Raw genomic sequence first — 27,999 nt, 5'->3', positions numbered from 1 at the left:
GACCCTGGAAAAAAAACAATAGTGCAGTGCTTTTTTAAAATATGATTTTTTTATTTGTTTTGATCAGAGTTCAAGAGAGTGGGTAGAGTGGAAAAGCGGAGTGATTTAGTTCAGTGAAAAGGTCTAGTCCTGCCTGGTGTGTTAGGCCAGGAGGCTGGTAGGTGGTCAGAAGAGTCCTCCTCATCCACTCAGCTTGTCGATGTTGTTCATGTTGTTCTGGTTTCTGATGTTTTCTAATCTCTCTTCAGAACTTCACTGTAAATTTTTGAGACATTTTTCTGTTGCTTTAACTCACTGAAAAAGCTAAAAGCTGAAAAAAATTGCAGGACTCAAAATCCTGCCAGTTAGAATGGGCTTTTTTTTTTTTTTTTCCAGCAAAGGTTGAAAAATACGATTCAAAAATACAAACAGGCATTGAACAGTGCACCAAAAAGCATTTGAAACACAAATCTCAGAAAGAGAGAGAGGGAAAGAAAGGGAAAACACTGAGAGAGAAAGAGAGAAAGAGGAAGGTCACAGTTTCCATGAGAAATCCCTTAAGAAAGTGGCTACCAGCTAGTCAATAGAGAAAATAAAGTCAACAAAAAATTAAAAACTGTATTTTTTTTCTAGTCGTTAATTATTTACAGCTGTAATAACAGGATTGTCATGCATCAAATTGCTGCCAGCTAGATTCTTTCTCATAGTGAAGTGAAGAGAGTCTCACAAGATGGCAAACAAAACAGAAGACGTACCAGGGGCACGGATTCAACCTGAGGCAGTGAAAATGAGCGTATTTTCTGGCATTTTGTTGCAACGTGTTCTTTCTTTCGATGGGCTGCCCTAGTGTGATGTTAATGCAATTCTCCCCAGTGGTGGATGCCAGGGCTCCAGCAAGAGAAGCAGCAGGCACCTTCACTGACCCAGAGCCAGCTGACAGGGAAATTCTTGACATGGGGGTACTTGTGAGGAGCCCTTCGACTCCAAACACACCCTCACAAAGGCAATGTGACAGATGCTCAGGTTTCCCAGCTCTGCTCTTTTTTGCGGTTGCAAAAAACCAAATTGTTCTATATATGATTGCCTTTATGTTTGCTGGGTTCCCTGCAAAGAGACAGGAGGAACTGACAGACTTTTCAGAGGAAACAGAGAGCTGCCAGCAGTGTAACGTGAGCCAATGGACTTATAAAGTTGACAGGACCTTCAAGAAGCAGGGGAGAAAAGAGCCAAGAGCCGTCGAAGACAGCGAGAGCATCCTGACTCACATAGCAACCTGAGGACCGGGTTTCCCTCTCCAGGCAGACAGGATCTTAAAAGTTGCTCTGCAGAAGAGGCTCCTACCTGCGTCTTTCCTCTGGCCATCAGGATCCAGGCAGGTTTTGTGTTCCCTCTTGAAGCATGCTCAGGGTGGGGACCTCAAAACTCCTCATGATGCTCAGCCACACACCCCCTGGTTGCACTGTTGTGTGGGGCTAATGGCTCGTGGGATTCAGCTGTTGAAAAAACAAAGCTGCCTCCCTGGGAACATCCTAGTGTCTGGGGCAGGCATAAAAGGGCTGAACTGGAGAATTTGTGATGTGTGGCACTAAGTTTTCCCAAAAGGTGCTGGGTGGTGCTGCCAGCAGTGACCTTGGTCCCAGGTCCCAAGAGAGAAACTCTTCTCCTTTGTTCCCCTTGTTCCCTGTGCCCCCCAGACCTCCCAGAGCCACCTGAGCACCAGCAGAGATGGATGAACCTCTTCGCAGAAGATTTAGCAAAGAGAATGAGAGGGAAGTGAAACAATTTAAAGCTGCCATTTTCTCTTTCAAAGAGAAAAAGCTTGACTTTTAGATATACTTTGTGAGCATAAATATACACACACTCCCACATATATATGTAAAAACCTTGGCTGACTGAACAATTACAAGGTCAAACCGTAAATATTTATACCTTGAAGCTATCAATCTCATCTGCGCCGTGGCATCTAGCCAAAAATGCCTTCAGGGGTAGTTTAGCTTGATACAGAGAGAGGCTTGGTGAACCGTTCAAAGTTTTTCCCCCTACTTCAGCATCAATAGAGCATTTACACTGCATGAGTGTGCTTCTCGCCCTGGCTGAGCCCTCCCCACCACCAAGGAGGTCTGCAAAGCCCAGGTGGATACTTGGCGGGGTGGGTTAATGTGTGCTAGATTGCTCTGTTCCCCCAGCTGTTGCAAAGGAGCACTGCAAAGAGGCTGTTTTTATAGCAGTCTCTGGGAGAGGCAACAGCTCCGGGTTTTAGAAGGTCTCAGAGAGCTTCTCAGCAGAACAGAGGGTCCTCCCAGACAAGATGACCTGCAGCAAGAGAAATACCTTCCTGACCTGTGATGCAGCCCTATAACTCTCCCCCAGGGGGCAGCTGAGAGGAATCTAAGATGTGGATAAAAGAAATCAAGGCAGCAGATGAGAAATGGATGTACCTTGTGTCCACAGGATGGCTGCTTGCACAAACAGGCTCGTCGGGCCCTTTTTGGCATGCTGGGCTTGTGTCTGGGGTCAGCAAGCACGGGGGCTGCTCACACGGGGTGGTCCTACAGAAAATGAACCGGGTCCCCACCAGTGCCACTGAGCTAGTGGAGATCAGGAGGGGATGAGCTGTGTTGGCTTCAACAACTTGTTGTAGAAGTTAGGGAGCAGTGAAGCTGCCTTTGCTCACAGAGAGCCTGGTGCGTGGAGAAGAGCCGGGCAGCTGTGCCCCGGGTGTCACGGCCCTGGCTGGTGATGTTCAAGGAGCGTTTTCAGAGAAGTCATATGGGGGTAGCCCCATCAGCCCTTTAGAAGCACAGGTGGCACCCAGCCCAGTGACCCCTTCTCCCTGTCCCTCACACTGCAGCACTGACCTGGTGCTTGCAGCCACCACGAGCTGCCTCCCCTGACCACCTGGAGGACCTCGACTCAACCATCCCCTGCCTTCCCAAGCATGAAGAGCACCCCAAAAACACACCGATTTGGCCCATGTGTGGTCTCAGAGGAGAGCGGGGGCAGGGTGCCAGTGCCAAAACACCCACCTGGCATTGTCAGGAGGAATGCAACCGCAGGTTGGGACTACAAAGCAGGAGCACAGGCTAACAGATCGTTCTGGTCTAATTCCTTCCTGGGAGACTCTCATCAAGTCAGGGGGCTTTGGGCCTTGCAAAAAGAAAAGAAATATTGAAGCATCGAGGTTCACAGTGAAATGCAGAGCCCACTCTGTGCACAACTGGCTTTCTGTGGAGTAAACCGTCGATGGTTGTGTACAGACCAGTTATAAAAGAAGGGCCCCATAGAAGAAGGGCCCATGAGCAGCCTCGTGTTAGCTGGGAGGGAAATGTCCCAGTTTGAGCCTCTGACAGATTTTAAAAAAAGAACATTATCTTCTCTGTGATGTCTGCTGGCAGGAGATGCTAAACCACTTATTTATAACTATCTTCCCGAAATGCTTCCCTGATTGGAAGCCAAACTACAAATCCTGTTTGGTTTGTTGTCTTTAACCAAAGGATGCCGGTATTTCTGCTTCCAGCTGGCAAAAAGACTCGGGGCCAGTGCCAGGCTTTGGTGGGAATAGACTTGGCTTTCAAGGCGTGCTAACACTGATCCAGGGAGGGAGCCTTTTATCCGGCAGGGAGCAAAGTTTTCAGAGCTGGGGAGAGCAAAGATGGGCCAGCAGGTGGGTGCCACCGGCAAGCCAGCCTGGCGGACTGTGTCCTGCAGAGGAACAAGGGTCTGGGGGCAGCAGGAGGGAAGGAGAAGTGGAGAAGACAGGCAGGAGGCTCACCCTGACTGTGCAGCAGGTAGGGCTGCCCTCAGGCAGAGGGGATTTTGGGGAATGCCCAGGCTAGTGGAGGGGGCTGAGGAGGAGACTCAAGTCAGCGAAGTCACTGGATCCCATATTTAAGCTTGGCTTTGACATAATTCCGTTAGTAAACACAATATCCTCTTTGTTACCATTTTATTGTGTTTGTTTTGCTTTTTATAGGGTTTCTATTTCATTCACTTAGGCCTGAGTATTATAGTGACATGAATGTTTTATGAGATACACTTCATCTAGCTTATTTAAGAAAATGACATCCAAGTAGTCTCCCAAACAAGCAGCCTGACGGCCGGTTAGCTCAGCGGTTACAGCTGGGGAGCTGGGGGGTGGCAGCAGGGGCACCCACTGCTGGAGGGGACAGTGCTGGCATGGGGGGAGCAAAAAGGGCACAGGGGTGCAGGGCAGTGCTGGGGCAATGCAAAAGTGGCAGGGATGTCCCCCCTGCCCAGCAGATTTGGGGACAGTGCATCCTCCCTCCGCTCCTCCAGCACAATGCTGGGGTTTTCCCCTCCTCGCTGCCTGGCGGGGAGCCCTTGGGTGAAAGGCACTGTAGAAATGTCGCAGGTGGTTTGGGGTGCGGATGGCATGGCTACAGCTGGTTTCCTTCCCATCTGCTTGGGGGATGTGCCACGTCTCGCCCCACGCTGCCTGCTGGTGGACGGGACACGCCGGGGGCTGAGCTGAATGTCTCCGAGCTCCTCTCCTTGTGCGCTGCTGCTGAGCTAGCAAGAGAGGTGAGGGACGGGCAGGACATGCACCAACAACACGCACGCTGCAGGATGAAGCATCCTGCCCTGCCCCGCTCCTTCCTGCCGTCCCCATGGATATTCCAGGTGGGGCGAGTCCTGCGCCTCGTGCTCAGCCCCGCTCCTGCGCTGGCAGGGGGTGCCAAGCTCGGCGCAGAGGCTCAAAGCAATGCTGAAGACATCAAGCTGGGGGTGCTGGGGCCCCGAGCTGGCTGCGTGCACCCAAAATGTGCAGGGGGCAGGTGGAGGGGGCAGCCAGTGACCAAGGAAAGAGGTGGCGCATCCCGCCCCAGGAGCAGGGCTGCTGGCAGGATCAGTGCCACTTGTGGGATGGGGATGAGCACTCAGACAGAGGACATTGCTCCTTGCAGCAGGACAGTGTGTCCAGGGGTCCAGGCACCAGGGAGGGGTAGGAGGGACAGGGTTTGGATGCCACCAACTTGTGCTGCTGCTGGGAAGGGGGCAGCTGCTGGTTTGGGACCCTGACTGAAGGGCCATGAAGAGAGAAAAAGCCTCTCTCCGAGGCGCTGGAGGGCTTTCTTGGATGAGTTTGCAGGTATTAGAGCTGTGTCTCATCTCAGCGGGTTTGTGAGATGATATCTGGTCACACATCTCCCTAGGACAGCAGTATCACCACCACTACCCCATTTCAAAGATCCCCTTCTGCTGTTTTCCCCTGGTGATGAGGATGCTCAGCTGCATTCACAGGGGACAGGGGGGTTCTTGGGGACTGACTGGAGCCCCAGGCACCCCCACAGGTGTCAGAATAGTTCCCGATGTGCTGGGGCAGGAAAGGGCCTGAACCAGCACTGCTGCTGCTCAGGTGCACGAGAGCAGGAACGCACCATGAGCTGGATGTCCTGGGGTTGTGCTCCTCCCTGGCAGCGTGGCTCCCCTGGGAGGCAGGGGCTTCTCTGCCTAAATCCACCCACAAGCAGCGAGATATTTGTTACTGGGGGCTGCACAGTAGCCAAAGGAAGATGAATTGGGGAGCAGAGAAGTCAAGAAGGAGAAGTGGATGGGGCCAAGAGAAAGTGATAAACCATCTGTCTGAGCTCTATGGCTTCCTGATGCTGAATGCATGTGGCCTCACAGCTCCTATCTCCTCCTAGGCATTAGAAAGCTTCAGTCTTGACCTCAGTCACTCACTGACCCTGGGAAAAATGATTTCTCTGGTAGGAAATATCCCATCCTCTAACACAAATTGCCCCAAGAGCGCAGGATGTCAGACAGACAAGACCTTTCTCACCTGTTCTCATCTGGGGAGAAGCATGGAGGAAACCAGCAGCTGGGCTTGGTTGAAGCAGCTGGTGAAGACAGAGGAGGAAGCCTGGTAGATACCTACAAGGTGCTGTCACCCTGTTCCACACCTGCCATGGTTCTACCAGCCCCTGGCAGCTAGGGACTCACCCCAGCAGGCAGTGGGCTAGGAGCTGGCCCATGCAGCACCACTCCCTCTCCAGAGCAGCTCCCTGCCCCTAGGGGAGCACAGCCTAGCACAAAGCACCGGGCACTGAAAACCAGCCCAGAGACTGACTCTGGAGGCCTCCACATCCTTGAGCCCATGCCACCAGGAGTATCCACCACGCTAGGGCAGTCCATTGCAGAGGAGGAGGAGGGAGGCAGCCCCCAGCAGAGAGGAGCGTGAGATGGCAGTGGCATGCAGACCGTGGAGGAGGAGAGATGGAAGCACAGGGTGACTTGGGTGGGTGGGGACATCAGATTCACGATGTTAGAGGCACAACTTGTTATGATCCTTTTTTTTTTTTTCCTTTCATCATCAAAGAAAAACCAAACCAAAATAAAACAAAACTAAATGCATACGGGATTAAATTAAAATCACAGTTTTGTGTACATTATAAAAGAATTATCTAATAGTAATTTCAAATGAACAATAATTAAACAAAACAGGAAAGAAGAAAGCCCTGGAGAATTCCTGCCTGGGTGGTGCTCACTGATGGAAGGTTTATTGGACTGGTTTTATTGTTTGGGGATCATTCCTTTGATAGCTGACTCCCGGTTTACATAGGTAGCCCAGTAGACTAAGTTGAAAATGGCAAAGAGGACTGGAAAGACGATGCGGGACATCTTGTCTACCTTGCTGACGCTGTTGTATGTCTTCTTACTCTCTGGGAGCTTCTCCTCTAAGCGGGGCATCTTGGGGGGCACGTTGGTGGCCGTCGCAGTGGCAGCAGCACTCTTGGAGATGGTGGGCAGGCCGGGGTCCTTGGCAATGTTGAGGGCATATGTGGTGCCAACTATGTTGTAGGTGTTGTTGGTTTTCTTCGCTAGTGCCACCGGTTCTTTTTTCTAGGGAAGGTGGAAGAAAAACACAAGAGAGATGAAGTGACTGTAGAATTGCACAGAGAATATTTTGTCCTCTGAGTTTACCTGCCTGTCTGGATGAGAAGATGGAAAAGGGTGCGAGGAGCAAGAGACCGAGAAGGCAGCATTGTGGAAGGGAAGGAAGATGTGGTGAGAAGATGGCCAGAACCCATGACATCTGCCACATGAGGGCAGCTGGAGCAGCGGGATGTTCAGGTCTAGGGTCTCCTTCAATTACACCGGCTGCTCCGTGTAAGCTTGGCACAGAGCACAGAGGTCCTGGACTGGCAGCTAGTTGTTAGGCATGGCTGCAGGTCAAATAACTGAAGCCACGCAGCTGGGTTTACAGTCTCCATGCAACCTCTTAGATGAGAGCAGAGGTATAAAACGGTGTGTGCAGCTGCACTTGAGCAGTAGCTGCCCAAGATGGGTGACTCCTTGACTGGCTGAATGCTGCCAAGTTTGTGCTGTATACTGATAGGCCAGTACAAGCGAATGCAAGCTCAAACTACACACGGACTCCTTGACTTCTTGCTCAGCTCGTTCTGTTTTCTGTTGTATGTAAGGTTCAGCCACAGAGAGACGAAGCAGGAACGCATTCTTTAGAAAAGCATGAGACCCAGTGTGGTCATCTTAGGGGAAGAACTTGATTTTATGCTTAGCCGGTCCAATTCCTGAATCAGGTGAGAGGAGGAGACATCACAGATGATTTTTTTAACATTTTTTTTTAGTCAGAAAACCAGTGGCCTTAAGAATGTGGGTGACAGCACTGCAATGCTTTTGAACCATGATACTGAAAGGCCATATCTTACACTGCCTCAGTGCCCTGAACGTCTCACGTGGAATACCTCAGAATTTAACGTCACGACGTCCACAACGCCTCTGGGATGTTTTAGTTCATCTCATGACCTACCCAGATAAGATACAGAACAGACAGAACAGATTTGCAGTAGCTCTGGTTTTCAGAACTCCAGATGCTATAAGGGCAGAGGGGAGCCTTTCATCTTGCCTTCATATCTAAGGGTTGCTGCAAATCAAGGGAGAAAAGTGCAGCCCTCCCCCAGGGCTCCAGGGAGAGCAGAGCTGTCCTTGCTGAGGGTGGAGAGCTTGCACAGGAAATGGAAAAGACACACTTGCGTTTGACATGGTGCACTAAAGGATGAAGGAGGATGCTTAAGACAGACAGTTCCGATGTTAATGAAGATGAGTGGATGGGAAGACAGAGCTAGAGAGTCATGATGGATGTTTCCCCACCCCGGGGATCTTCCTGTTGTTGTCAGGGACTTGAGACCAGCTGCACCATAGGCCATGTTGTATGAAGCAATCTAGGTCTACCAGGAGATGCCTGTTGAATTAAATCTCTTCCTGTGCAGCTATCAGACACCCGACACAGCCCAGCACCTGTGTGTGTCTGTGTGATGTCCGCTGTAATTACACCAGGAGTCAGAGCTAGACACAGCAATCACTCACAGTGGGAATCTAAAATCTAAACTCAGAACAAGGTGTGACTTCTTATCTCATTTTCCATTCAAAAGCAACTGAAACACAAAATAACGTTCATTCAGTCATTTCCCAATGGTGCTTGGCACTGTCTTCTATGTACGTAGGCATGCAGACACCACGTGCAAAGTAAGGGCTGGGAGAAAGGGAGAGTGCACAGCCAGCAGGATGTGTTCATCTCTGCATCCTAGCCTGAGAACCAGAAAGGCTGGATTGACCATCTGACCTGCAGAGATACTCCAAGGGCTTTAGATTTCAGGCTGTACTTCCGTTGTAAATGTGTCCACAATCACCAGGGATATTTCTGGTTACCTTAGGAAATGCATTTTCCACAGCAATTTTCAGTGGGATGTTAAAAAAACAGACTTCTGCACAATCTTTCAGCCCCTCTCCAGTAACATCAGAGCTCTGAATGCAGCCTCGTAGCAACTCCAGCAATTACAGAAATTAACCTGCTCTTAGAAGGAGGCCTAAATGTCTAGAAGAGTCCGGATCTGACTAAACCACTGATCAGACCATATTCATAGTCCTCTATGGATAATATGGGAGAGGTTGTTATGATCTTTAATGATTAACTGTGTGACTGATTTCTGCAATCATTAGAGCCATGTTAGCTGGTACCCCCTGCACAGGTGAACTTTTCCTGCTAAAGAGCTGATAAGAAGCAAACAAAGGACTAAAGATGTTTCACCTAAAACATTCAAATGTGCTTTAGCATGATTAGTTATTAACATAGCTACAGGAGGTAATAAAATAATTAATAGTACGCAATGAAATGAAAAACATTGTTTGTTGTTTGCAGAATGTAATTTGAAGTGCACTGTGATTATTTGAGTATTAATCAGCCATGTTACGTGAATAAGATGACTATTAGTGACATGACATTTTCAACCTGGCTAGCTTTTCTGCCCCAGAGCTTGCAAAGTGGATCTGTCTTGTCTAGCCAATGGCACTTGAAAACAGAAGGCTGAAATTGAGGAAATTCAGGCTAACGTGAATGCTGTGGGTGTTGACAGCAAGCAATTGCTCTTATTAATGTGATCCAGAGGCCCCCAAGATTCTGCTCGGCTTCTCTGGACCTCCGATCAGGCTGTTCAGGTAGTGCTGAGGCTTGGGAGCCTACAACCAGAGACATTTTTTAGCTGTCCACAGTTGCCCTGGTCAGTGCTGGGAGCCTGGGCAGTCTTTGCTAAACAAGCAAAATACATGCTTCCCATCAGAGCACACACGTGCAAGAAAACAGGCTCCTGAGATGTCAGAAAAAATGGTTCAGCCTGAAGATACTAGACTGTGCTTTATAAATAAATGTTTTAGGCAAGGTTTTGACAATCAAATAAAGCAGAACTTGCTTATTGCTGTCAGCTGCAAAGTAGCCCTCAGCTTTAATAACCCGGCACGCTTATCTATGAGGAGTTCCATGTTGTATTGAATCAGAAAGAAGGAGCAGAAAAACAAGAGGAAACCCCATATTTACACTGAAAAAAATGGCCTAGTTAAAATGTCTATGTTGAAAAGCTATTCTTGTTTTTATGTCCCAGTTTAGGCTCAGGGAAACTGAAGCTGCTGCAGAAAGTTATCTTCCTGAGCTGCTCTCCCGAGGGAATAGCTATGAAATCTGGTCTGAAGATAAATATGGTCCCTGGATAGATACTGGAGTCTGACAAGTTCTTCCACAAACACACACAGTGGAGTACAATAGCATTTCATTACATATTCTTGTGCCCCAGACTCTCTGTTGAGGTGCTAAAGGCTGAACATCTGAAATTAGGGGACCTACTGGTTCTGCTGATGGTTTGTTGGAGACTGAGCTCTCTGCACATCCTCCTTGGCAGCTCAGTATCTTTCTTGTAGTGAGAGGCCCAAACCGAACCCAGTATTCCAGGTGCATCACTCACCCCTCCCATCTCTTCTTCATTCTGCTTATGTGGAGCTGACCTCAATGATTTTACACTCTCTGTATCTCCAGACAAAAACTCAGAGGTTTTATCACCCCCAGACACCATTTGGACAGTCTGGAGAGAAAGAGGGTGAAATGGAGTCAATGAATGTTACACGGAACTAGTGAAGATGTTGAAAGCATAAATCCTTTGAAGTGCTACGGGGAGCCACAGGTGAATGTGAATGCAGCAGGACAAAGAAGACTGGGCTGCAGAGCATGGTCAGCAAAGGAAAGAGTCACATTAAAACATATTTACCATAGTGAGGCAGAAAAAAAGGGTCTGAATCACCCTGTGAGTCTTTGATTGAAAATTGTGGTCTATGAAGGTTGGTTCTAGCTCCTCTCTGTTGGAAGGAGGGGACTGAAACTAAGATGCTATACATTACCTGGTGCAAACGGCAAGCATGTCAGACACCTCCAAAAAACAAGAAAGAAAACTCAAGGATGATAGTATCAACACAGAGGTTTGAAGGATGCTCTTTGGTGACTTTTCCTTGGTAAAAAGACATATGAAAAGCATATAGAAAGTTGGTAAATTCTAAATTGGTAGAATGGATGAAGGGGACAAAGGAAGAATAGAACCTGCCATGAGAGAGTGAACAGGCTGGGAGTGCCTGTCAGCAACCCGCAGCTTTTGCAAAATAGGGATTTCTTTTAAATAGGATGGGAAGCATTGCTGCTGCCTGAATTTGAGGTGAGGGCAGGGCTGACACTTATTGATTTATTTTTTTTTTTCTTGTTCATGCAAGGAAACAATCAAACCTGGAATGAGGGTCCTTGCCATCACATCAATAAAGAACATTCTTTTTGGCTTGGGGGAAGGCTCTCCAGAGACCAAGGCTCAGCCTGGGCTTGTCACTGGCAGTTTTACTCCTGGTATCAACACTTTAAAATGCTGATAGTTATTCTTTTGCCTCCTCTTTCTTTAGTGGTTTCAACCACCTGGCTTGTCAATTGTTTCAAGAAGAGCTAATTAAAGGCTGGAACTGAGCCAATGTGGCACCTTCCTTGCGTAGCAAATTCACTGCTTGGAAATATTCGGTGGAATAGAGATGAAAGCAAATATGGTGACGCATCATATTCACAAGCTCCCTGAAAGTCCATGACTGTTCAGGACGTTATCCTTGAATACGTGATTTCAGATGTGATTGTTTGCAGCATATATAAAAGCAAAATAGAGAGAATGAGGTAGAGCGAGAGCTTCTGAGCTGCAGAGACCAGGGTGGGTTAGCCTTTTGAGTTTGCATCAGATAAGGAAGAGGGTTGGCTTGAAAAAGAATCCACAAATTTGGAGTCCATTGCAATTCTTCAGGCTAACACCAATTGCAGCAAACTCTCCCAAGGAGCGCTTTCTCTGAAACATTTCCAGTCCTGCTTTGTTTTCTTGTTCAATTACCATGTGTGCAAACGTTCTGCCTGTTTTTACCCTATTGCTTCAGCATGGTTGGTTTTGCAGTGCTGGGTCAATAAATAAATCGAGGAAATTGCTTCTTTTATCATAAATTGAAGCTTTTAAGCCTTTGTTGCTTCTTTGGCTGTGCTCAGTTCACATAACTGCCCAAGGCTTTGTGAATCCTGACTTTGTGCTGATTTACCCATCCCTGAAAGGGATAGGGTTGCTCTGAGGACCTGCTTTGATTTTTTGTTCATGCCAATGACCTGAGAAAGATTCCTCTCATCTCTAGAGGCCCAGCTAGTGCTATTGCTAATGATGGATGTGGAAGACAACCAACAGTCCTCCTCTGGAGCCCTTCTGCCATGAGCCTGGTGCTCAGACCACAGCTGCAAAAGCAAATGGATAGAAGGAGTCCAAGAATCACAAGACAGAGGCATTCAGCACCCAGTGATGGCTATAGTTTTCCACAAGGCCTCCGTTCTTCTGCTGTGACCTCCATACCAGAGAAATGGCTGGCTGTCGTCCTCCTAAAAGTTACTGCAGTTCTGCCAGGTATTTGCATAGAGCCCCACAACAATTTTAAACAACACATTGAAATGCAAAGGAGAAAAATATAGAAGCTCCAGAACCGAGAACAAGGACAAATGTGATTTTCAAATTGATTCAATAAATATAAACAAGGAGCAGCATGCTACCGTAAGCGATTTCTCTGCGCAGCCCAGATTAAATCAGTCAGGAGGGAGGGGGCACAGGCAGGGCTAGTGATGGCTGTCAGGAAGGATGCTGCCAGAGAGGCTGATCCTGAGTAGAAGGAGAAATGTGGGTGATGCCAGGCACTAATTTACTGCCAGGTGCCGTTTCTGTTTGCTTGCTTCCCACCCATCCTCTTTGCCCGAGCATACAAAGCAGCAGCTGCCAGCAGCCGTGGGCAACAGCACCAGCCCTAGGGCCTGCCCCTCGCTGCACCATGCTTGCCCGTGCTGGGGGAGGTACTTGCTGCAGTGGACACAGCACGGTGGAACCATCTCCATTGGTGAGGCTGGCATCCCATGGTGTATTTGGGCTTGGGTGGCATGCAGGAGAGATGGAGCGGGGCATTTATGGGTTTGAGGGAGAAGAAGAAAGGAGACCACCACCAGAGTAAGAGCAAAACATGCACGCATTCTCATTCCCACCTGCAAACAGTCATGCAGAAAGGCACAGGAAAGGGTGAGCAGTCTGATCTGGGTGTTTTTCTCCAGCTGAGCACAGTGACCAGCCCTCCTCCCTCGTTCCCCAAGAACCGCTGCAGTCGAGACCTGAGCTGGGAACCCCAGTAAGTAGCACCCAGCCTCCTGGAGTGCTGTGGGGCTGCATGCTACCCACTCCTGGTCCCAGCGCAGCTCTCTCGTGCAGCGTTTCTTCACCATCCCCGGCCTTGGCCGTGGGGCTCACCTTCATCTCTTGGGCCTCCAGCACCTTCTTGCCATCCCAAGCCCAGCTGCGCTTGGTGAAGTAGTTGACGGTGGCAAATTCGATCAGCGCAGAAAACACAAAGGCGTAACAGACGGCTATGAACCAGTCCATGGCCGTCGCGTACGCCACTTTAGGCAACGAGTTTCTTGCGCTGATGCTTAGTGTGGTCATGGTGAGGACGGTGGTGACACCTGTGGGAACACAGCAGGAGGCAAGGATGCTGTCAGACCGTACATTTGCACTCACCCACCCCCAGCATCTTTGTGCCCTGCCCTTTGAGGGGAAAAGCCTGCAAGAAACCTTGTCACGGGTCACACCAGCCTGGCCCACAGATGTACTGGCCCCTTGAGAAAGGGGGGCAACTTGTCCACCACACACATGGACAGGGATACAAGAATTGAAGAAAGCAGGCTCCTGCCCGAGGTGCTTCCGTCGCATATGGATCTACCAAAAGTGATTTGGCCACAAAAGGGATATATCAGAAAAATATCCCCACTGCCCAGAGGGCAGGGAGCAGACCAGGCTTAAGAAGTGAAATTTGCTCCCCTCTCTGCCACTGACATTAAACCAGGCTTTGGTGAACCACTTCACATCTTTGTGCTTCACTTCCCCCACAAAACGCACAGCCGGCATTTCCGTCACATACTTTTGGGAGCTGTCCTCTAAGCTATGTGGCCCAGGTTCCCACTGCAATTAAGGGACCCCTAGCCAGCACAACATGCTGTAATTAAGGGACCCCTAGCCACACCAGTCCATGGTGCAATTTGCAGAATAACAAACAAGTTTGGGTTGAAAGGGAACTCAAATAGTCCAACCCCTGCTTGAGTTGGGCCAATTGCAAGGCCTTCTGTGGGCCAGTTCCAAATATCTGCAATTCATATAAACAATGGCACACACATTAGGGTAAGAGGAATCTGACCCAAACTCCACTGAATATATTTCTGCTCACTATAAAAGAGTCCTAGCTCAAAGCTGGGCACCCACATTAATTCAGGGAGTTTAATTCCTCATTTGTGAATTCCCTGACTCTAAGCCTAGCTCCCTCACATGGAGGCTGGTGTGGAGAAGCCTCTTGTTGCTACTGCAATAAAATAAAACAATAACAATAATAAGGTACAGCTAAATAGTTAGGATTTAATGGAGGAGCAGAAACTGGCCACTCTCACAATGCAGATCTCAGAATATTCTGGAAGAAGTGTTTTGTGGGCTACATGGATGAACTGTGGGACTGCAGGCCCTGCCTGCATGGCCAGGCACCCATCAGTGGCCCATGCTGCCAGAAAAAGTGTCACAAGGATTTATCTTTTAAAATAATCTGTAGCAAAATGCCTATTAAAGCTTTTTTTCATTAAGCCAAGCAACCCTTGCTATCCATTTTCCTCAATAATATGCTTTTCAATTAAAAATGCATTAAAAACATTATAAAAATATTGACTAATTTTCACTTCCCTTAAGCTATACTCCTGGTAATTGAAGAGTTTCAGTAATATCGTTGGTAATACTTTCTGAGAGGGAAAAAAAAAAAAGAATAAACAATTGGAGTTCTCATTATTCTCTTAATAGCAAAGCAAAGCAATTTGGGAGTGAAGACATTTTTCACAAAGGTAGCTTTTAATTTTTCAATCAGCTTTTTCCTGACAAATCTGTGCTGCTACTTGAGGAAACCTGTCTAATTGCAAATATCAGGGTAACATGAGAGGGAATCAAATAACCTCATAGAAGGGCTCAGCCCAGGCATCGGGAAAGCAGAGGTGCTCCAGAGCTGGTGCAGGAGTTTCTTTTGAGAAACGCTCTTTGAGGTGGTGCAGAGCTTCACATCCTTCACTTTATGATGTGCAGGTCTGCATCCTCCCCTCCAGCCTTTCCCTGTTGCAGTGCCAAGGCTCTCTCTGCCCCCCGGCAGTGGGGTATGGTGGGGTGATGGTTTGGGAATATAGATCCTGAACTCCAGGTCTTGGCAGGAAAGGACAGAGAAATTCTGTTATTATGTGTTTGCTGAAGCTATTAATACATGTGCAACGCCAGCCTGACACTTTGCTTCGGAGAGGGGGTCTGAAACCAGCTGAAGAAGATAATAACAAAATATTTACTGTGCAGCTAAACTGCTGCAGCTCAGGATCCTGTTCCGTGGAGTCTGACCAGGGGCACATTAGCAACTTCAAAGGTAGAGCATTAAATGCCTCCCCATGTGCCCACCCTCTCCTCAACTCAAAAGCTCATACAGATAAGCAGACACAGCCAAATGCATATAATTAGATGATCAATACCTTGATTACTGTTAATATTTATGGCTTGGCTTGTAGCAGAAACATGGACAGAAGTATTTTTACAGAGATTCTGTGGAAACTGGAGCACTGGAAAGACACTGAGAGCTATTATGGGAAATGGCCAGCGGCTTCACTGATGCCAGTCAAGGCTGGAGAAGACCAGCTCTGATGGCTGGTCCTTCCTCCCCTTGTTTCCCAGCCAGCCCTGAAGCCTGCCTCTTTCTGTAGCCTTTCTCTTCCCAAAGAATCATTTTCCCCTCTGAGCCGTGCTCCAAGCAGGACACGCTGACTCAACTTGTGGCAGCCTATGTGTGCTGCAGCAGGATTCTTGATAATTTAGCTTTTTCTGCCAGCTATGTATTAATAACGCATCCCAGGAAAGGAGAAACTGTCCACTGGGGTCACGAGCCAGAATCTCTCTGTAAGGCAGCAGCCTACACTGCCTCAGCTCGTCTCCTTGCATGGGGCATGGACATCGGTGTTTGGAAACCCAGACCTCACCAGCCCCATCAGCCTGGTGCCAGCTGCCTTGCAAACCCCCAGGCCACCAGGGCAAGGGGAGCTGGCTCTGGAGCATGGTGAACTTGTCCACCAAAGGGATGGTGGAGGCATGGATGGGATGGGGAGGTGAAGAGCTCGTTGCATGCATCAAATTGCTCTGTGCTGTGAATCTGGACAAAGCAATTTCCCATTGCTTGCCTTTCTCCCCTGACCTGACCACAAACCCCACATGCTCCCAGACTCACCAAAAACCGTTCGGGCAGGGACGGACTCCCTGTTGAGCCAGAAGGAGACCTGGGACAGGATGACAGTCATAATGCAGGGCAGGTAGGTCTGGATGACGAAGTACCCGATCTTCCTCTTGAGGTGGAAGTGTGTGGTCATGACGACGTACTCCCCTGCAGAGACAGCCGGTTAGAGACACAGAGCCACCACTGTGCTCCAGGATGGCACCGACTGAGCACCAGTCCCTCTCCAAAACACCAACAGTCTGTCCTGAGCAAACTTGCAAACTCCAAGATGAAATTCCAGTCTGTGAGTTGTATTGGTGCTGGATGGCACGATTTTGTTTTTTCTGACAATCCTGACAATATTTTGCCTCTCCTCACTTTAACTATCTCAAAAAAAAATCAGGGCAAGTTCTGTTATTAAAGGTCTGGGCTGTAGACCAAAGGAGCAGCCGTCTCTATTTTCCTCCAGTACCCTATTCCTTCACTCAAAGCAATGCACCAAAGCTTTGGATATTTCGCTGGGTTATTGTGCCTTTTTGTTGTGAGCGTTGCTCTGCTAAGTCATTACACGCAGGAGCCTTTAGCAGCTTTCTTGCCATTTCAGGTTATTCATCTGTACATTTTACTACAACTTAAGTAGAGAGATGGGCCAGATATTATGACATTTAGTCCTCTGGACTCCCTACATTTCCCCAAGGGAGGTGATATGAGTTGTTACAGACAGACACTATTAAAATCAAGTGCACCAGAGAGGAAATATTCTCAAATGAGAGAATTACTGGTGCATACAGAAGAAAAAAAAAAAAAAAAAAAAAAAGCAAAGAAGAAAAGAAAGATGAGAGAAACACACGAGATAACAGAAACTATCAGTACCTGAATTCAAAAAGAAAGGGAGGAGCAGCAGATGGGAGAGAAAGATGATTAATATTGGTCATTAATCAGAGGAAACATTTGTTTGGAAGAATCTTCTATTAGCTGTGATAATATTTGTGTAAGCAGATGCAGTGAAAATCACACAACATCATGTTGCATTCACCTCTCCTGCCCGCAATGCTCTCCTGACAGGCTGAAAAGGGATCCAAGACAAATGAGTCTACAGTACCAAGGACCAGCTGGGCAAGATGGGGCAAATTTTCTGCATATCGGGTCATTTTAGATGCTTGAAATCAGTTTTCTAGAAGGTACAGGTAATAAGGCTCTCTCTGTAGAACCCACTGAAAGCTAAACATCTCAGTGCCTGAAGGTCACAGCCCCAGATGTCCTCAGCCATATTCTTCAACATCACAGGGCTAGAGAAGCACCATGGTCCTCATTGCCTCCATGTACTGCCTGCATAATTACGCAAAATCATGGCACTCAAAGCCCATGGGTCTGTCTTGCCTGACAGTGTGCTCAGCCCATACATCTCGTCATGGTCCCACACGTACCTGTGCTGGATCGAACCATCTCTGTCCCAACAACATGGCCCAGCAGGTCATACTGGTTCAGGCGAGATCCACCCTTTGCTACCTCCACTGATTTATCCTTCCCCAGAGTCCAGGTGTAGATCACCTCTGTCTTTGTGTAGGCATCTGCAGAGGAGAAAGAAAAATGAGGTTCGTGCTTCTGGCTGACCTAAAATATACCAAAATTAGCCTGTAGCCTGCAGCCTCCTTGCTGTACATTCCTCAGAGCCACATGGCTGAGCACAGCCAAGCATGGCCAGAGACAAAGGCAGCTCAGCAACTGCTAATTGAATGAGCAAAAGGGAACAAGGGTTTTGGGAAGGGAGCTGGAAGGAAGATAGGGGCAGAGCAATGTTTCTGAAAAATGCTGTCGCCTTCACAAAGTGGCTCTGCAAGGGCTGGCTCCAAGCAGAGGCAAAATAGGAAGGCATCCAGGCCAGCATGGTGCTGGGGCAGCAGGACAAACACCACCCTGCCATACCAGGGGCTGGGACAGTTACGCTGTCAGCGGCTGGCAAGAGGGGTTACACACAAATGGGGTTGAATTTCAGGTTGTTTAGTTTAAAATAAATAAATGTAAAACTTTACCTTCAGGTGCAGCTGTCCCGGCCTCACAGCCCTGGAGGTGGTGTGCCCTCCCACCAGTGTGTTCTGTGCACTGTGTGACCCCATACCTGCAGGGCAGTGCTGGGAAGAGCCTGCCTGCACATTGCAGAAGACAGCAGGCAAGTGCTGCTGAGCTGCTGCAAGGGGCAGTGCTGGGCTCGCAGCCAGGGCAGCCTTCCAGCGACTTGCAAGCTCCCCTCTCCATCCTTGCCCAACACCTCCCTAAAACACACATGGTCACCATCACCTTCACAAGCCTTTGTGACCAAAACCCTGCTTGTTCCCATAACTGCTCTCTTTCCCACTTGTTCTCTCAGTGTTGCCAGTCCTCCAGTATCTAGAAATTAAGTTTCTCCAGGTTCTACTAGGGGCTACAACTCTCCATAATGCTCAAGCTTCCTGTCCAGGCCCACTCTGCAGTAATTTTCTAGGCAAAAACAAAGTTCACTACCTGCAAAGCCATTTTAACAAGTGTTTTTCATTCATTTTTACCACCAGCTTCTTGTATTAAGATATTAAGACATCTCTGGCTAGGGTCAGGCCAAGCATTGGGTCAAGTCTACTATGGAAATTTCTCAGCTCATGCTTTGTGGATGATTGTGTCCTAAAACAGCTAGATTTCTCTGATCCTTTAAAAACAACCATTGTTATCCCTGCACTGTGGGTTTTGGCAAACCTGCTAAACACTAAGCAGGCACTGTGTGAAGCAGGGGGAGTGGTTTTGATGATCAGCCAATGTTGCTCAGCATGCCACGGTGCTGCTTAAGCACTTCAGATGCAGACTGGCACTTCTCATCTGATGTGCAACACTGCTTTTCCAGCTCCTCCTTCCATCTCTCCACATGCTTCTGGAGAGCACCTTCCTCCTTCAGGCTTAGGTCTGTACAGCTCTGCCAGTGCTCCTCTGCCCTGGTGGACGGCACCTTCTGCTCTGGCAGTCACGGTTCTCCCACCACCACTCTCAGTCTGCAGAGGAAACCTGTCCACATCTTCAGCACCATCCACTTTGCTTCATACGTGAAAGTGCAGGTTTCTTCTCACCTAGTTGTCCTGTTATACCTGCTGTCATGTAGCCACAGCACGGATAATTGGAACCTATTTAATGCCAGGAATCTGTTTTAGTTCTGTTCAATGACCCACTTGCAATGCAGTCTAGTCCAATCCAAGGACAGTTCTGTAACACTTAGTGGAGCTGATTAGTCTAGCAACATCTTCTGCTTTCCTATTCTCAGCTGCTATACAAATCTCCTATGACTGGCTTAGAAACAGTTGTTCTCTGCTGTGTTCATCTATCTCTAGAGATAGTGGGGAGAGGTAAAGCCATCACCTTCACTACACTTCTGGCCCAAGGAATGAAGTGAGCACATGGTGTGCACTTGGGCAACTGTGGCTCTCTGAAGTAGCTGATCACCCTACTTCTCCTGCAAGCTCTCTGCTTTCCCACTCGGGGTGCATGCCATGGTGGCACAGGGACAGGAGGCCTCTGATAAGCCATTCAGCTTGTGGGGATCACTTGTCACCAAGGCAAATTTAGCTATCCTTTGAACAGCACGTCTGGCACTAGCACTGCCCTTGTACTTACAGAATCTGAACCACATTAAGCTTCTTGCAAATGAGCAGCTTCCAGCTATGGGCAGCTTTTTGGTGCAAACAGTGATTTAATCCTACTCCAACATAAGAGAGGTGAACTCACATGCTATGCAAATGGGTGCTTTAGAAATATTCATAGTAACATTAATCAAGGGCAGCTTTCTGAGCTGCTTGTGTCAAAACTCCCATCATTTAAAGGGCAAATCAGTAAAAAAATGCCCAGAAGAACCCCAAAGGGTGTTCCAGCAGGAATATGCACATTAGTCTCTTTTCCTCACCAAGAAAGTAATTAGATATAGAGTAATCTGCCTTCCTGAAAGTCTTGTAATAATCCCAAAGTTTAGGCCTGAGGTATGAGATTTTATATCCCTCCTCACAAGGTCAATTAACATTAATAATTCATCCTTCTCTAAGGCTTGCTAATTTACTGGCCTTAGTTATGTCTTGTGGCAATGAGTTCTACATTTAATAGAAGAAATTAAAATTGAGAAAATACTTCTTTTTAGAAGTTTTGAACAATCCAGCTTCATGGATGTATTTTGTCAGAAGACAGAGGGGCAGATGCACATGATAAACATGATTTCTTCTGGTGTCAATCAAATTCTTCCACTTTCCACAGATTTAACCACAGATTTGCTCCCTGCTCATTTGTGATGATGGCAGGAATTGTGTTTGAGATACCAGAAACAAATTTTTAGTCATGTTACCATTAGCAACTATGCTACAATTAATAACACCATTAATAAAATCATGGAAGACACTGGCCACGCGAAGGACTGTTCTTTATCTCTGAAGCTACCACCTTACAGGGGCTGATCGAGGTACTTACAGCTCCCAAATTTCAGTGGGCAAGCATGCACATCCATTGGGAAGTCCTCCAGGTGCATGGGGCACTCGGCATGAATTGTTAGCCTACAAGACAAAACACAGGGCATGATCAGAAACACACGGCTGCAGAGGCTCCCACCTGGCCCTTCTGCCATGACATCTTTACACCGCATCCATCAAAGGCCTCAACGTGGTCCCTAACTCCTAGGTCTTCAGGCAGAAGGCCATCAGCTGTGGAGAGAGCAGAAGGCATGCAGATCTGGCTGCCTTTCCCATTTTTTGAACTCAGCACTATTGACTGAGTTCATCTTTATCCACTCAGTGCAATCAGAAAATCTGCCAAAGGCCAGGACGTGTGTTTGCTTCTGCGCTGTGCAGAGAGCTCATTAACGCCAGGTGCCAGGGGACACCTCACGGATGGTGCTGGACAGCAGAAGGAAGGGCTTCCAGGGACACCTAACACGGCCATTTCTTCCCGATGGGCTGGGAGGAGCCAAGGGCTGGCAGATTATTCACCAAAGCCAAAGAATTAAGGGGCATGCTGAGCAAAGTGAGAGCCAGGAGGTCGCAGGTGGCACTGCAGGGCACAAGGCCGCAGTGCGTGTGGGGCACCACAGCCCACCTCCTGTGGCGGTGGCATTGCAGAGGACGCACACAGGCAGATGTAGAAGTGCCCATCCCGGGGATGCTGGCAGGAGTGCTGGACTGCTTTTGTGCTCAGTGCATCCACCAAATCCCAGCAGGATGCCTCATCACTAAGTGGTTTCATCAGGGAGGCGCAAGCATAATCACAGCACGCTGCAGAACATGGGGCCAGGCATGAAAGGATCCGTTATAAAAGGCTCTAAAAAAGGAAGCTCTGAGCTCTTCTTCTTCCTCCTTGAAGTACCGAAAAGCCTGCGGACTAGGAGGGAGAGCCAGAACAGATGGCTTCCCCGGAGACTTCTAATATGATCTCCTCTGGAGGAGCAGTTTTGTCAAAATGGACCCGCTTCTGATGGCTCAGAAAAATAACAAGGAACAAATAATATGTGATGGGAGCAAGGGCTGAGTGCAAAGGGCAAGTGCACAGACTGAAGGCTGAAGGTGGTTTGTGGAAAACACAGGTCAAGAGGCACGGTGGAAACCTTCTATCAAGACATTTTCCTTTAGCTGGAAAATGGCCTTTTAACCAATGGGATATGTTCAGGTCAGTTATTCTCCACAGGAAATATTAAGGCTTTGTCAAATGCAAGACAAACCTCAAAAATAATAGAGGGTTCAGATTTTTCCTAGCAAAAAAAGAAAAAAAGAAAAAAAGACAAGAGAGGAAAAACAAATGAGAGAGAGAAAAAAGAAAGTTAAAATAAAAAAAAAAAAAAGGATTTTGTTTTCATAGGAGCAAGCCTTAAATGACTCTAGGGGAAAAAAAAAAAAAAAAAAAAAAAAAGGGGAAAAAAAAAAGAAGGACTTTTTTAAAGTTATCATCAAAGAGTCCTGCTGGATGACAGCAAACACTTCCCAAATCACTCCAAGTACCTCTGTAAGGAAGCATAAGAGTGGCAGCATGGCTTGGGGCCTCCAGAGAGGATGGAGGCGGCGGTGATGGTGGCCGCAGGCAGCAGATGGTGCTGCGGCAGGCAGGACACGAGCTTTGTGCCAGGGAGGGCAGCAGCAGCAGATTCCTGCAGAGCTGCTCCGCGTCAGCTGCTGTATCCTGGAAACTCCCCTCCAGCGATGAAGTTTGCTCTGCCACTGTGAGGGAACGAACCTCATGATTTTGGAGCCACATCCAGTATCATCAGTTCAGTTCCTTTTCGAGGAGCTGCAAAAGCTGGCATCCTCAGCCAGGCAGAGGTGTTAAATCAAGAAGCAGAGGAGCAGAGCTGGAAGCTGGCATAACCTCAGTGAGGTAGGGCTGGGTGGACCAAACCCTCCTATGTGACCAGAAGCCCCCACAGCAGGGGTTTCAAACCCTGCAAACCCAGCCTTTGAGTTTTCTTGTGTGAGATTGCAAAGGAAACAGGTGAGGAAAGTGGTTTCCTGCAGGTCTTCTGCATCCATCCCCACCGTGTTTCAGTGATACCTCCCTGCTCTATAATGCGACAGCAGCAAATATTTTTTTCTGATGTTTTCCAGAGCCAGGTACAACTGCCCCATCTCCACCAGGCACATCCAGCCAGGGGCAACTATAAAAACAGCAGCTCCCACAGGCAGGACGGGCTCAGTTCTGGTAAACAGGTCTCAGCAGGATGTGGCCCCATACACCCCGTGTGGATTGTTAAGGTCACATTTGCTGCTGGGTCTCAAGGGCTCTCAGCCCAGCCATGACTGATACGATGCTCCATACTCTGGCCACGTTAGTCAGAAGGGGTTTAACGTGTCTGCACAGACAGACTCCACGTCTAGTAGAGGAGGCCAGGAGGTGCTTATGGGGAAGTACAGAACCCGTGCATGTTCTGAGCAAGTCTCTCCTTGCTGTCCTCTCCCAGAGCTGGTGGTTTACAGCTAGCATGCTTCAGAGGCTGCATTTAGCCTTTTGAGCGCACAAGAGACCAAGGACCTTACCTTGTCTGTGAATCCTTGCTGAGTAGGGGCTGGTGAACACCATGTCTGTGGTAATTGTTCTACTGAAAGAGCTGATAATGACATTCCTACTTTCATTTTGTCTGGCCCCAGCTTGGCTTTCTCAGCCTACCCCACAACCACTGTGTGGACAACATTACTTCCTTGAAAGCAAATCTTCCTCTGACCTGCTGATCTCATTTTCACCTCTGTGCTGAACATACATGCCCTTACATGAGAGAAAAGCAGGGCTGAGCTTTAGGATGTCAGCCAAGACTCACTAATTTCAACAAGCCTATGAGCACATTGCTGCAATGACTTTCTGCTGGGGACCAAATGCCACCACCAACTGCTCTTTCACTTTGATGTTGCTTTTTTATAATGTGGATGAAGATTAAGATTTCAAGAAGCGGGTGTAAAAACATGGTAGCAAGGCATAAGTTAAACAGTCTTGCTCCTTCTGTTCTGTTTCTTGAGTGATGCTTTCTTTTTTCCAGCTTGGAATTTACCTGGGGAGCTTTGTTGTTTGTAAGCATGTCAAGCATATCCTCACTGATTTTACCACTCAATTATTTCTGTTTCCTTTCCAACTGCAGTGGACTTTTTGCTTCTAGTATTTGTCACTGTCACTTGCATAAAGGAAATGTTGATGCCTCTGCATGCAAAATTTAGCATTCCACCTGTTTCCCTCAGGAGGCCACACAAGACTCTTCCTTTTAACCTTCCCATTGCTGCCATGGCTTCACTAACTGCTTTATCACTTCAAAAAGCTCTTAGCTGGGTGTTCACAAAGTCGGCTTTTCCAAAAGCCTTCTTCTAGTCAGTGCTTTCCTTCTGATTTATCCTGAACTGCCCCAAAACAGAATGGCCTTTTTCATCCACTGTTCTGGCTGCAAATTTTGGCTGTGATTAACAACTACTAGGGATAAAGCTGAACATGGACAGCTCAAGGGACCACAGATTGTGGGTCCGGTTGCTGAGTGCCATTTAGAGCAGCCAGAAAGAGTCTCAGAGGGGGCCAGGACAGCAGCAGAGACCAGCTGGGCACAAGCTGGCTTTGGCCATACCCAACTGCCCACTCCAGGCCATGGCCAACAAGAGCAACTGTCATCAAGAGAAGGACACAACTTTATAACAATGCCAGATGACTCCGTGGCTGTGTGGGAAAGCAGCAGTCACAATTTAAATCTGAAGTGTGTCTTATTAGCTGAGCCAGTAAGCAACAACAGAACACAATAAATATATCAACAAACTACTGAAAAAAGCAACCTAATCCACCACCTCCTCCACCCACAACTGAAGAAGCTGGGTCTTTTTTTATCTTTTTTTTTTTTCTAAGTCTCCTGAAATTAAATAAAAGCAAAATGCCGTATCATCCCGGCGAGATGAGTGTGGTTCAGCAATTTCAACCAGCCTGAAGTCAGCACATTCACGGATAACACGTGAAGGCAGTCAGCTTCCTTGCTGAAAAGAAATGGAGCACGGGCATTCCCCCTCACAGCTATTCTCCTTGGCCTGAAACCTCTTTGCCTTTGCCCCGTGTGTGCTGGCCCCAAGGTGCTCTGTCCCACGCACTATTGCTCCTCCTTACCCCCCATGTCCCTCAGCTATCCTTCACTCCCCTTAGCTGTGCCCTCTTCTCCTGCAGCCTCTCTCGCACACACTCATCGTTCAGAGCACTAATTAGCAGCAGCATTAGGTGAGCTGTGGCATCAATCACCGCTGAGGAAGTGCCTGTATTCCTCTTTCATCCCCCCAGCTCTCCCCACAGCCTCCTGTTGCTGGAAGAGGGCTCCTCAGCACCATATGCTTTGCCTAATGAAACGTCAAAATGTCAGGCTAAGAGGAATGTACCTCGCTTCCCAGACAATTACCACTGCCTCTGCGGCGTTCGTGCTAAAGAGCCTGTTACAGAAATTCTCATCTTTGCCCCTGACCCCGTACAAGAGAGCTCATGGCCAGATAGCCACAGAGGTTTGCTTCATTGCCCTGGTGTCCTGTTCAGGTCTGGACATCTGAGCCCTGAAATGCCACTGCAAAGCCTCATCAGAATGTGAAAAAATAGCCAAACTGCCAGCAAACACATCATCCAGCTGCTGTATCCTTTGGCTCGTCCATCCCAGTCACTAACAACTTCTGCAGACCTGTCTTGGGATCAAATCACCAACTCCTTGTGCTTTCCTCTGCTTTGCTGCCACGGCAGCACCAAAAGTAGAACATCCAGTGGAGAAGCCATGTTTTTCCTCTTTAAAGTCACGGGGAGCCCTTTGAACTGCTCAACACAATGGCAAGAAGCGTGAATCAGGCTAAACATACCTCTCCCAGAGCTGGCGGTACAACAAACCTCTTCAGCTGCGTTCTCATGGTTACCGGCAGCTTAGCAGAGCCTTTGATGTGTCATTAGAGCCCCCGTCGCTACCTGCCTCTGCCTCGTGCTGCAGGATGAGGGAGAGCCTCGGTCCAATTTCTGGGACGCAAAAGGCAATAATCCCTCGGTGTACGTGTGCTCCAAAAACATGACAGCACCCTGCACAGCGGAGCCAACTTTGTTTATGCCGGGGAGATTGCTTGAGTTTTGTCCTGATTTCTCCTCCAGGAGGTTTGTTAATAACCACAGTCAGGATGAATAGGTAGTGTTTGCGGTTTGGGCTGTGTGCAAATCTAGGTTAGGTTTAATTGCTGGGGTTTGAGTTTGAAAGCCAAGTTTTTTTCTAGGATCCTTGTGCTGGATCTGAAAACACAGAACTCACTTTGCAGCCAACCCCCAGAGATTTCAGCCCATGATGGCAGAAATGCAGGGAGATAAGGCAATCCCTGAAGATTTCTCCCTCCTGGGACAGCTTCCTTACGAAAGTGTGCCTGCATAAAAGCAAACCTGGAAAATAGGTCGTTTCTGCCTTTGGATCCACTCAGGAAACTGTATGGAAGGGAGAAGCTTCAAACTGACTCATAACATCTCACCTCATCTATTCAGGGGCTTGTGTGCTCAGCAGTGTAACTTGGTCTGCTTAGGTCCCTTTATGCTGTTGCCTACACCAAGCACAAGGTAGGATGAAGCCAAATAGCTGCAGCTCTGTACTATGCAGAGGAGCTGGTTCTGGGATGCCTGAGCTGCTCCTCTTGCAGAAGGGAGAAATATGGTTGCACCTCCACTGTACAGGAGGGTTTTGCAAGATGCAGCCTCCAGTTATCACAAATTACCCAGGGGTTAAAACAAAAAACAGGCGGTAAAGCAACCCAAAGCTTTTGCTGGGAGAGATCCTGCAAGACTGCAATTTCAAACAGCAGCCTGGGAGTCACAACCCCCTAAGCATGCTGCAGCAGGTATGGGGCTTGTTATCTAGGGCTCAACCACCTCGTTGGGGCTCCATGTGCCCCGGGTGCCTTTGTGCCCATCTTTCCCTAACACCCTGCCTCCACCTCAGGCGGGGCTGCATTTGTCCTTTCCAGGTGCTCGTGCACTGCAGCTGAAGACTTTACATTGTCTTCAGCAATACTGGTTCTTGAGGCAAAGTCTTTGGGCATGCAGTTGAATGTGTCAGCCTGGCAGTTAAAGAAAACATCCTCTGAGTGCATAACTTGAGCACATATTGTCTGGGAAACACTCTGACAATAACCACAAAGCCTCAACACGCCACTCTGACAGTGCCTGTGAAAAGTAGAAGAGCTCTTTAAAACCTGGATTCACAAAGTTGAATCCCATCGGCACAGCATCAAGCTTTTGCTATTTTCATGTTTCAAGGCCAGGAAGAACCAGAACACTATCGATGTGCCCCACACAATTTGAGCCAGAGATTACATCCAGAGATTGCTGCAGCAGCTGAGTTTTTGTCTGTACCTTATGTAAATCCACGTGCAATCCCCGGTTTGTTGTGTTCAGCTCAGACACCAGAGCTTTGAGACCTTAACTGGGCTTTTGTGAGCTACTTAGATCTTGTAGGAGCTCCAAAAACAAGACAGCAGAGGCAGGGCTACATGACAAAGCTGTGTTCCCCGCACTCTCTACGGCAGCCAGAGCAGCAGGGAAGAGGCAGGAGGATCAGTAATCCTGTCCGTTGCTCAGCAGCCAGAAGGAAGGGAAGAGAGAAATACAATTTTGTGCTGCGGTCACAAAGGCCATCTTGTCACCCAGGTGCCAAGGCCTGAGTCAGGGATCAGATGTCTGAACCATGGTGCCTAAGGGATCTGCGCTGTGATGTGACTAAGGGAAATCTCTGGACGCCCAGCTACAGCTGGTGTGCAGCTCCTCAAAGCTCAGGTCAGTGATAAAGAGGCTCTCTCCAGGAGCCATAAATATTGTCACACTGGTGTAATTTTGCTGGATGCATGTGTCAGAGTTGCTGTTCCACCAGAGCAACTTCATCTATAAATGTAAGCCTTGACTAAGAGAAGTGGGCTTTCACGGCAGGATAAATAGCAAGAGACATGCCTCTAATTGCACATCAGCAGAGCTGATCCCTCAAGGATATTGGCTGGTACAAGGTAAAGGAGGAAGATACGTCTCAGGAGTCAAACTGCATGGCAAAGCACCAGCCTTGACTGAGCCTGCAAGCGACTGCATGGGACAGGCAGCACGCAGCCCTGACAGTGCTGGGAAAAGCTGATGGAGGTCAAAACTCACTCCCCAGTCAGCAGCACAATGTGGGCCTTGGGGATTTGCACCTGGCTGGATGGCAGCTCTGTGTGGCTGAGACTGCCTTCCTGCTCCCTCCTTTCAGAAGGACACGCATGTGTGCCACTTGGAGCTAGTCTGGGATGAAGGAAGCACAACATAAAATGAGACTTCTTCCAGCCCTTTACTGGGAGGAGGTTTCAAAGCACCTAACGAGGGAGGGCAATG

The 27,999-nt window shown here is 48.3% G+C and overlaps 1 protein-coding gene across 3 annotated transcripts in view; it reads right to left on the bottom strand.

Annotated features, from left to right (window-relative positions):
- Positions 1 to 27: 27 nt before the first annotated feature.
- Positions 28 to 27,999, bottom strand: part of LOC101802458 (gamma-aminobutyric acid type A receptor subunit alpha3) — a 91,206-nt gene continuing 63,234 nt past the window's right edge. For all 3 annotated transcript variants that reach the window (XM_027465377.3, XM_072042928.1, XM_072042929.1), the window contains exons 6-10: positions 20,617 to 20,699; positions 17,574 to 17,717; positions 16,162 to 16,314; positions 13,128 to 13,339; positions 28 to 6,843 (exon numbers count right to left, since the gene is read on the bottom strand). In XM_027465377.3, coding sequence (XP_027321178.2) covers positions 6,514 to 6,843; positions 13,128 to 13,339; positions 16,162 to 16,314; positions 17,574 to 17,717; positions 20,617 to 20,699 — 922 coding nt within the window. In that variant the 3' untranslated portion in view covers positions 28 to 6,513. The remainder of the gene's footprint in view (positions 6,844 to 13,127; positions 13,340 to 16,161; positions 16,315 to 17,573; positions 17,718 to 20,616; positions 20,700 to 27,999) is intronic.

This window comes from Anas platyrhynchos, chromosome 10 (assembly GCF_047663525.1).
Source record: "Anas platyrhynchos isolate ZD024472 breed Pekin duck chromosome 10, IASCAAS_PekinDuck_T2T, whole genome shotgun sequence".
Taxonomy (NCBI): Eukaryota; Metazoa; Chordata; class Aves; order Anseriformes; family Anatidae; genus Anas; species Anas platyrhynchos.
The sequence above is the reverse complement of the archived record's forward strand: the minus strand, read 5'-3'. Positions and strand labels throughout refer to the sequence as shown.